This window comes from Castanea sativa, chromosome 7 (assembly GCF_040712315.1).
Source record: "Castanea sativa cultivar Marrone di Chiusa Pesio chromosome 7, ASM4071231v1".
NCBI lineage: Eukaryota > Viridiplantae > Streptophyta > Magnoliopsida > Fagales > Fagaceae > Castanea > Castanea sativa.
The window spans coordinates 14,048,503-14,059,047 of NC_134019.1; the positions used below are offsets into that span (position 1 = coordinate 14,048,503).

A 10,545-nucleotide genomic window follows, 5' to 3' on the forward strand; every position below is an offset into this window, starting at 1 on the left:
CATCGGATGGAAAACAAAAGCACCATAGAATAGAACCAAACAAAAACATCAAATGGAAAAACAAAAGCACCATTGAATAGAACCAAACAAAAGCAAGGATCACATACCTACTACACTTGAAAATTATTGAGACGTAGGAGTAAAATTTAAATGGGTAAGAACAAAAGAGTACCAAACCTCTTGATCCATCACCCAATTCTAATAGGTGGAAATTGAATTATTTGGGATGAAGGGTGTGCTACTTTTAGGGAGCAAATGTGGATGGGCCCTTTCCTCCCCACCATAAATAAATATCAATGGGATCCAATCCAAGAAACTATATAATTTTTCCTCCATTAAGATCTAAAATCCTCACACCACTAACAAGAATTGTCTTGATCCATATGATATGATATGATATGAAAGGCAAAAGGAAAAGATAAATGACAACAACATCAAAAAGAAAAAAGAAAGGGAAAAAAGTGTGAATAAATATATAACCCTTTATTACAATAGTTGTATTTTTATTTTAATTTTTATACAAAATAGCATATACTCTGGATGGTTTTATAACTTTTATTTGCTTCTCTCTCTCCACCTCTAATATATAGGCCATCTCTTTCTAAGATTAAAAAAGAAAAAAGAAAAAAGAAAAAAAGACCATCTCTTTCTACTGCATATAGTTAATTAATAACTTAATAGCTCTTCACACTCTGTCACTTTGCAGGTACACAATAGCAATAATCTCTTTGCAGTGTGATCACAAGTGGTTGTGTGCTGCCAGCTTGATCTGATAGATGATGGGTGTGGTGGGAAATTGGTACTATTGGGGATGAAAATCTTCAAGAGCTTTTGCTTTGAGTCCTCCATCGCAGCTCCACCATTGCTGATCGGTGAGTTCAATCTGAGTGCCTTCAAGTTTCAATTTTTTTTTCATATATTCTATCTGGGTTTGTGGCTAAAGCCTTCAAGTTTCAATTTATTTATTTATTTTTGCTTTCTGGGTTTACTGCCTCTTCACTCATTATACACAGTATTGGATTTGGACCCTTTAATTTTGCCGACTATCCACACTTATCCATTTGAAGAAATGGTCATCTGGGTTTTCATTCCTCTTTTGAATATTGTCTCCCTCTTTAGCTTTATGGCCACCTCACTTGTCCTTTTGTTTCACTTTTCTATTTCTGCATGAAAAGGTGAACTTTTTCCTATCTGGGTTAGCGTTAGCGTTGTAAAAAATGCCATTTTTTCATGCGGGTTCACTTGTCAGTTACTGTTTGACAAATAGTCTTTCATTTAAGAGCTTTGAAGACAGTAGAGGACTAGAGGTGCTAAATATTTTGTTCTTTTTTTTTCTTTGGTGTACGTGCTCAAATATTATTGGCCTCCTGTCTTAAGTTTGTGGAAAATTGACATATTGACTTCCACCACTTGTATTAGTATTATCCCTGAGAGAAGAGGTTAGAGAGCAATAGAGCAAAAAGTTTCTTTTTGGTAGGAAGGAAGAACTTGTAGGTCCTCTGATAGTCTTACTTACTCTTACATTTTTACATTAAGATCAAGTTTTTATTTGTTTTGCCAATTTTATTAGGCTTTATTGATTAAATGGAATTTTTATAATTCACCTGTAGTTGTAGTTTGCTATATGTTTTGTTAGTTTAGTGTGTTATAATCATGTTTCTTTTGCTGTATTTATAAGCTATTGGTTGCTATATGTGAAGTTTTCAAAAGTATACTCTAATAGATTTCGATTCCTAAATTATAAATTTGAGCCTTGTGGTTTCATGGAGTTCTATGTTTTGTTAATTTAGTGTGATATAATCATGTATCTTCCTTATCTATGTCTATATAGTCTATTTGTTGGTATAAGTGAAGAGTTCAAAAGTAACCTCTAATAGACTTGATTCCTAAATTTTAAATTTGAGCCTTGTAGTTTCATGGAGTTCCATGACTATAAATTTGGATTTTTCTAAGAGACATCGAATCTATATTATGTAGGAGAGCTGAAAGATGGACAGGACCAGATTGGATGTAAGATTTCATCACTCAGGATCAACACAATCAGAGGAATCAGCTTTAGATTTGGAAAGGAATTACTGCAATAATTCTAATTTTCCTTTGTCATGTCCATCACCCCTTCAACCTTTTGCCTCAGGTGGTCAGCACTCTGAGAGCAATGCTGCCTACTTCTCATGGCCTACTTCAAGTCGATTAAATGATGCGGCAGAAGATCGGGCAAACTACTTTGGAAACCTTCAAAAGGGGGTGCTGCCTGAAACTCTGGGGCGGTTGCCAACAGGGCAGCAAGCTACTACCTTACTTGAGCTGATGACCATTAGGGCGTTTCATAGCAAGATCTTGCGTCGGGTTAGTCTTGGTACAGCAATTGGGTTTCGAATTCGAAAGGGCATGCTCACAGATACTCCAGCTATTCTTGTCTTTGTTGCCCGTAAAGTGCACAGGAAATGGCTCACCCACATCCAGTGTCTACCGGCTGCCCTTGAGGTGGGGAAATTCGTTACTTCTGGTTTTGCCTTGGGTTTCACATGTCTTGTAATGATCTCACTATACGTTTGCTGAGAATTTATTTTTGATACATAATAATTACTTTTTTAATATGAGGAGAATGCCCAAGTACAAGTGAACTATATAAGTGCATATCATAAAAAATAACAATCTAAAATTTAAAAGATTTATAAATTCTGATAGATATGATAGATAGGCACTACCTTAAATAGTCTCCCAGTTATACAAAGATCTCAAGAATAAAGATTTAATTGAAATTAGTTTAAAGCTCAACCCATTTGATAGTCTGGCTATTCTTTTTCCTCCATATTATTTGCATAATACATGGTGCAATTGAATTCCAAATCATATTATTCGCATGATGACCATGTTTACCATTTCAGCATGCAAGCAAATCCACAACTGTTCTTGACTTCACCCATTTAACTCCAAAGAGATAGAATACAAATGACCACAACTCTCTAGCCACTAAATAGTAGAGTAAAAGGTGATCTCCTAAATTATTACTACTAGCCTTACACAAAAAGAGTCAATCCACTATTGTTATTCCTCACTTACAAAGGTTATCCATTGTTAAAATTCTTCCCACGCAGTTGACCAAATTACACCCCTTTATGCTCTTCTGTAGAAATCCAGTAGCACCATGCACTTTCAAAGATATGTTTAATCTTTCCCATATTAGAATATATATTATCATAAATATTAGAATATATAGTACCATAAATATGTAGACCATGGTTTTGTAATCACATAGACTACTATGGTTTTAGGGCTAACCATACGAAACCTAATGTATTCTTATACCTACTCTATATTGGATTCATGGTAACATATAATTCATAATGGTAAAGATGTACCCATTTGGGGCTTTCCTCCATGGACATAGGCCATTAGACCGAGCCATGTTAATTATCTGGCTTTCGCTCTCTCTCTTCATCTTTTTATTTTCATCTTTCGATTTTAATATGGTATCAGAGCCATGTTCTAGTCCAGTTCCCCAAAGGCTGCCAACTCACTTATGTTCCTCACCACTACACTTGTCCTCCAACCACAGTAGTCTTCTTTTGGCCTCCATTTATCATTGATGGTCGTCATTTGCTACTATCTTGCACATTCCAATTCACGTCATGCCTAATTTACTCTATATTCTATCCAATCATTTATGGTCATGTTTTAATTCACGAGCTTACATTACAAACTCAATGAGTCTTCAAGCTTCCACCTTGTGTTTGAGAGGGGGGAGGGTATTAGAATATTATCATAAATATGCAGACCATGGTTTGGTAGAATACCATGGGCAATTGTGGTTTTGTAATACCACATGCTATTGTGGTTTTCGAGTTACCATTCTAAGCCTAATGTATTCCAATGTAACCCAAACCATGTTAATTCTCTCTCTCTCTCTTTCTTCTTTTATTTTCTTATTTCTATTTTAATATATGCTTGTTGAGGATTATTTATGATCTTTTTAATCCTAGGTATTAGATTGTGTTAGAATCATGCTTAAATAATTAAATTCACCATTTTCTAATAGCTCAAGCTTTTGGGATAATCGATAATTTATCAGATTGTTTATCGCATCAATTACAATTCTGGTCCAACTAACAATTTTTTTTAAATTAAATTCTGTAGACATGATTGAAAGATAGAAAATACTTGAGGGGTTGAAAAATGTTTAAAGTATGACCTTTGACAGATTCTCAGCTTCCTGAAAATGATGCTAAATGTTCCAATATTTAAATGTGTTGAAATTTAAGGAAATTAAACTTGTCGAAGAAAAAAAATTTGTTGAAATTTAATGTCTGTTATGATCTTGACCAATCTCTTATTTTTTACTCGGGAAGTTGAAGTTCCTTTTAATTTTGGGGCAGGGGCCTGGAGGTGTATGGTGTGATGTGGATGTTGTGGAATTCTCCTATTTTGGTGCACCTGCTCCAACTCCCAAAGAACAATTATATACAGAGCTCATAGATGGCTTGACAGGAAGTGATCCATGCATTGGTTCTGGCTCCCAGGTAATTTTTTTCTCTTTAACCAAAGTCCTATTTCATGCGCTTGTTAAATTTCAGGGAAACTTGTTCGCAGAACATAATGGAAGCAACTCTACCCAGTTTTGGAGAATTCTTGAATATACCATGACAGAGCATTGATCAATCTTTGCTGCATGGAAGTAGGAGTTTTTAAGAATTATTCTATAAATCTATATAGTGTTGATCAAAATCTCTTTTCACTAGTATTATTTATCACTCATGTTGTAATATTTCTTCAGTAAATCATGACAATATTAATTGAACTGGTAATAATACTTATAAGTTTACATTTCAACCTTTATTGTGATAACCAATGGTAGGTTCTATAGTCTTTTCATTGCAAACTCTATTAAAAATAGGACGTTTAACCATGAAATTTTATATAAAGAAAGTATATATTGAAAGCATTTTGATAGTGCATCACTTTTTTCCAATGAAACATCTGTTTAAAATTTAACTGTGAATGTTTGTTTAGAAAAAATAAAATTTAAAGCACTTTGATCGTGGAGGAAACTTATGTATCACTTTTCATAATTTACTAATGAAAAGTGGGCCATCTGTGACTCATGAAGAAAGCTATATCTACTCTTTTCTACTATTTGTAATGGTTGATTCTGAAAAGCTGCAAGAAAGATCTGGTAAGCCACCAGTAAGCGTTGTGATCTGACATCTATTTTGTGTGTGTGGGGCCTGATTTCTGGATCTGGGTTTAATGAATGCGAAATGATCACTAATCTAAGTTTTATTTCAACTCCTTTGTCATCTGTGATTGGTTAAAGCTTCTGTACCAATATATACACATTTTTAAATCATCAAAATTAGATGACAGATTAGGGACACCTTTGAGTGGGATGATGTCAACTGTTCACATGAAATGATGGGGAGATCTCAACTGCTAGCTTTCATATTTATTTTCTTCTCCTCATATTGGTATAGTTTTATTTTTCTAAGATAAGTTGGCTCACAAAAAGGTTCTTTGTGAATTTCTTTATGTTATTGTAACCTTTGGTGCAACAGCATTTGATCGAATACAGTCTGGCTTTTGGCTTTCTTACCTGGTGAATAATTGCATGGCCAATAGTTTGTGCCAAGATAAACTCTGCTGATGGTTTAGTGCAGATTGTCTGTGTGATTAGAACAACATTTATACATTTTTAGGGAATTTCAGAAGACGTGAATTATATATTTTCCCCCTTACCTAATATGCTGAGAACTTCTAGGGAGGACAAATGCTTGGTGAACAAGTAATCTTGGAAATGAGGAAAAAAAGAGAAAGAAAGTTGAGAGACATGTTTTTCAATGCTATCTTTGTATTCATGGTGTATGCTAGCAAGTCATTTACGAACATAGCTGTCCATCAAAGGTTATGATTCTTATGAAATAGGATTGAAGGCAGCTTATTTTTAGTTATGTGTTTCCTTTTAGCTGGTAAACTGTATTGTGTAGTACTTGTAAAGCTTCTTATCCTTGTCTTGGTGATTCAACCATATTTTATTAACTTGTTAATTAATCATTATGCTTGGCCAAACTTTTTCAACAGCATTTCTTAAATAGTGAAAAACATTTGCAATGTTTTTGTCAGGTTGTTTACTATCTTTCATTTCCTGATTCTCAATTTTCTAACAACATTTGTTACACACTAGAGCTGGTGTCTTCACTTCTGCTCGTGAAATTACCTAATTGCTTTTTTGCTTTTATAGGTGGCAAGCCAAGGGACATATGGAACCTTGGGCGCTATTGTAAAAAGCCGAACAGGAAATAGACAGGTTGGTTTTCTCACAAATCGGCATGTGGCAGTTGATTTGGACTACCCAAATCAGAAAATGTTTCATCCATTGCCACCCAACCTTGGACCCGGGGTGTATCTTGGTGCTGTGGAGAGGGCAACTTCATTTATCACAGATGATCTTTGGTATGGCATCTTTGCTGGAACAAATCCAGGTAATGTAGTTCCAAATTGCAGTTATTGTTAATGAATTACCTGGATTATTGGCAAAAACTTAAAAGCTTGTTGTGAATTTATGAGTCATATTGTAGAATCCTGCTTCTGTAAAGTCCAAAAAGTTGCTATCTTGCTGACTAAAAAAATAGTTGGGATCTTTGATTGGAAAGTGTTTCTTGAAGGACACTGGGGATACTGTCATGCAATATTTATAACTTAATCCTATGTTCTTTGTATTATGGGTATTACCTGTAGACCAGGCTGTTCTTTGGATCAAAATGGAGGCACCCAACCAAAATGAAAATCTCAACCTTAAACTTATTGTCTTAATCACAATGCAAATTTCTCTCCTGCACCCTTGGACTGAAGTGCTCCTAGCTCAACAGGTCAAGCTGTTTTGTAAAATCAGTCATGTGCACTGTAAATCAACCCAGACCAAACTAGGTTGTGCCTGTTTACACTGGTCTGAACATTGTGTGCCCTTCTAACCTTTTGATTAGTTGATTGTTGCTCAAATGGTAGATTTTTAATGATAGTGCTTGTAAATCCGTATAGAGGGGTGTAAAGTTATTGAGGCAGGAAATACTCTTTGCCAAATCTATTGAAACAGACTAGGGTAAGTTTATTGAATATTTTTTGTTATGTATTGCAATATGAGGGAGAAGGCTCATTTTAGCATTGCCTGCAGAAATCTATGTAGTATTTAATCCTCTTTCTTGAGGATCTTTTGGCTTTGTCCTGGTTTAAACTATGAAGCTTATGTTTAAATCTGGTAGTATCGTTGATTATTTTGGATGTCTTCCCATCAGATCAATCCCTTTTTTATTTAAATATCTTACTAATGCAAGATTATTGATAATTTCACAATTGTCTGTATAACTTTACATATGTGGTAATGAGTTTCTCATTGTGTTCTGACCCCCACATATACCCATTACGATTTGGTGCCCATGCAGAAACATTTGTTCGAGCTGATGGTGCCTTCATTGCTTTTACGGAAGATTTTAACATGAACAACGTGACCACAACTGTAAAAGGTGTGGGTCAGATAGGTGATGTGAACATCATAGATTTGCAGTCTCCCATTAACAGTCTTATTGGAAGGCAAGTGGTCAAAGTTGGAAGAAGTTCTGGGTTGACTACTGGGACCATAATGGCCTATGCCCTAGAGTACAATGATGAGAAAGGGATTTGTTTCTTCACTGATTTTCTTGTTGTTGGTGAGAATCAGCAGACATTTGACCTTGAGGGTGATAGTGGAAGCCTCATTCTCCTAACTGGTCAGAATGGGGAGAAGCCACGACCTGTCGGGATTATTTGGGGTGGGACGGCTAATCGAGGTCGATTGAAACTAAAAGTTGGACAACCTCCAGAAAATTGGACTAGTGGAGTTGATCTTGGACGCCTTCTTGACCTCCTTGAACTTGATCTCATCACAACCAGTGAAGGGCTTCAAGGTTTGTGCTTCTGAATCAACATTATTTTTCCCATTGGTTACTTCTGTGGCCCATTTTGTATAGTATGGAGTCGCATTCTTATCATATCACAAAAAAGCAAGAAATTATGGTAATATAGATATCATTTTTGCCTCAAGGACTTAAATTGCAGTTGACCCTCAAACTTAACTGTCAAACTTGGCTTTAATTTTAATTTTTTTCCTAGAAATTGAGAGGGTAGAAATGGCTTTATTGCCCAATGGTACTTCGTATAATGATAAGGTTGGAGGCAATTTATAATGGGTGTGGTGTTTAGGGGATTAAGGCGTCAGTTACATGATTGGCCTGTGACTGTATCATGTTTTCATGCCCACAGTTCTGCAAACTTCTTTACATTATTACAAATGTAGACAATATAGAGAAAAGAAAATTAGAGTGGGAACGAATTAGAGAATCTTCAGAGAGAGAGAGAGAGAGAGAGAGTGAAAGTTTCATACCATCTGATTTGGTGTGATATTGCAAACGTATTTGTCTGTGTTTATTCTTGGAATTTTTTTTTATCTTTGCCCAAGATTTTCCGGAAACAAAAAAAAAAAAAAAAGAAGGTGTGTGCTACTTACTTTTCACTTTTCCATCCTTTCAGTTGGAGTTAAATGTTTGGGACACATGGGAACACTTGTATAATTGTAGGATAACATTGCTAGAATCAAACTAATTTGAGGTCACAGAGTAATTTACCATTAATCTTTCTATGGAATATATGCATGTTCTAATTTGGATTAACATCATTTTGAGCACAAATCTTTCTAACTTCTTTCATCCAAGGGATTTCTGTGGAAAAGTAGCCTCCACATGTTATTTTTGAAGAGCATGTCTCTTGGCTTATCTTGGACCAAGCAATGGGTTTAAATTTCTTATGTAATTGTGAAACCCTTGTTAATAGGTATATACATAGATGACATGCTCTCACAGTTTCCTAAGTATGCTCATTTTAGGTTTGATGATGAAGAATTTAAGATACAATAGTGTCGATTCTCATTGTTTGGTTTTAAGCAAGCTGAGTACATGCATTAAGAAATTGGTGGGGTGACTCCTCAGGAGAAAGGGTGGAAGTTGGTCATAGCAAAATATCTTTGGCATGTTTATCACTGACTCACAATACCTTCTCTACTGTTTTTTGGGTAATATAGCTGCAGTGCAAGAGCAGATGAATGTTTCAGCAGCGGGAAATGATTCTACAGTTGGGGAGTCATCTCCAGCTGAGAGGGTGCCATTAAAAGATAAATTTGAAGAGAATTTTGAGCCACTTGGTTTGAAGGTCCAGCATGTTGTTCAAGTTGAAGGCGAGTCCTGTCAGGGGCAGAATCCACCATTCATCCACGCTGACTTTCATATAGAAAATGGGATTGAAAAAACTCCAAATGTAGAACACCAGTTCATTCCAAGTTTTGCTGCCAGATCTCCAGTTCATCAAAGCAACCTAGAGAAACATTCAGAATCTAAAAATCTCTCAGCATTGAGGAATGGCTCTGATGAAGAGGTTTTTGTTTCTTTGCAGTTAGGTGAGCCGGAATCAAAAAGAAGAAAGCACTCCAATTCTACATTTAACATTGAAGAACCAAAATGAAGCAAGGACAAGAAAATTGACTCGGTTTACTTGGAGGGACATAATTGTTCCTCAATTTTGGCTTCATGTTGCTAGGCCTTAAAATTCCAAATTGCAAGTTTCTTTTAAGTGTCAAGTTGCTACAAAAATATCAGGTTCCTGCCTCCTCTCAGACCAAATACATTCTTTTTAGCATGTTTTGGTCTAGGTTACAACTATAGGTTACATATGTGGGTCATACGTAGAGAAATGTGTAGGTGGTACTTGTGTTTAATTTTTCTTTCATATCATTTGGTTAAGTTATTGTACCATAAGCACTCCTGAAGTGGGAGTATGAAAGATACTAGCAGTTAAGAATGTAAAATGTTATTTTTAGCGAGCCACCTTGGTTATTTAGCACCAAATAGATGTCTCTCTTTTCTTCTCTTCTTTTTTTCCTTTTTAAGTAAAGCATTGTGTATATGTATCTCTACTCTACTATTAAATGAAGCAGACTATTATAATGATCCTTGAATGTTGTAACTTATAACCTTTAATTGAATGTCCTAAAAGGTTGTTTCTTTTTCTTTTCTTTTTCTTTTTTCTTGTGGAAAACTGAGCCCCTTCCAAAAGTAAAATGTTTTTTGTGGCAATGCTCACTTGAGTACACCAAACCTTTTTTATGGCACGAATTGGTTGGACTGGCTTAGACTCAATTGCTGCAACTCCAGCTGCTATGGAGCCTCTGAGATTGCCTGGAGTATTATCTTCCCCTTGGGAATATGGAGCCTGTGGTTGCAAATAAACCAAGTGGTTTTCAATGTGGTCAGTCCCCATGGTGATTTGTAATCAGATGTCCTGGCTAAAGCAGCAGAATATATTTTCGTAGGAGTCAACTCTCGCTTCTCTCCTACCCGCTCTACATTCAAGTCAAATGGCTGCATCCCCCCCCTGAATTAGGTGAAGCTAAACTCAGATGGACCTTCCTTGGGTAATCCTGGTCAGGCTGGAGGTGGTGGGCTTATTAGAGAGTCTAATGGAGTTTGG

At 35.8% G+C, this 10,545-nt stretch overlaps 1 protein-coding gene across 4 annotated transcripts; it reads left to right on the plus strand.

The window, feature by feature from the left end:
- The first annotated feature begins 554 nt into the window (after positions 1-554).
- Positions 555-10,027, plus strand: LOC142643010 (protein NARROW LEAF 1-like). Of its 4 annotated transcripts, none has more exons than XM_075817530.1 (7): positions 614-872; positions 1,978-2,010; positions 2,135-2,484; positions 4,377-4,520; positions 6,236-6,476; positions 7,434-7,934; positions 9,104-10,027. In XM_075817530.1, the coding sequence occupies exons 1-7, from the start codon at positions 812-814 to the stop codon at positions 9,538-9,540; spliced, it is 1,767 nt and encodes a 588-aa protein (XP_075673645.1). In that variant the 5' UTR covers positions 614-811; the 3' UTR covers positions 9,541-10,027. The 4 variants fall into 4 exon arrangements, with proteins under 4 accessions (XP_075673643.1, XP_075673645.1, XP_075673646.1 ...); XM_075817531.1 differs by lacking the exon at positions 614-872 and adding an exon at positions 1,445-1,490; XM_075817528.1 differs by having other exon boundaries at positions 555-872; positions 1,978-2,484.
- The last annotated feature ends 518 nt before the right edge of the window (positions 10,028-10,545 follow it).

Coding starts and splice junctions, on each gene's coding strand:
- LOC142643010 (XM_075817528.1), top strand. CDS start 1,990: ATGGACAGGACCAGATTGGATGTAAGATTTCATCACTCAGGATCAACA. Junction 2,485..4,376: donor GTCTACCGGCTGCCCTTGAG/GTGGGGAAATTC, acceptor ATTTTGGGGCAG/GGGCCTGGAGGTGTATGGTG. Junction 7,935..9,103: donor AACCAGTGAAGGGCTTCAAG/GTTTGTGCTTCT, acceptor TGGGTAATATAG/CTGCAGTGCAAGAGCAGATG.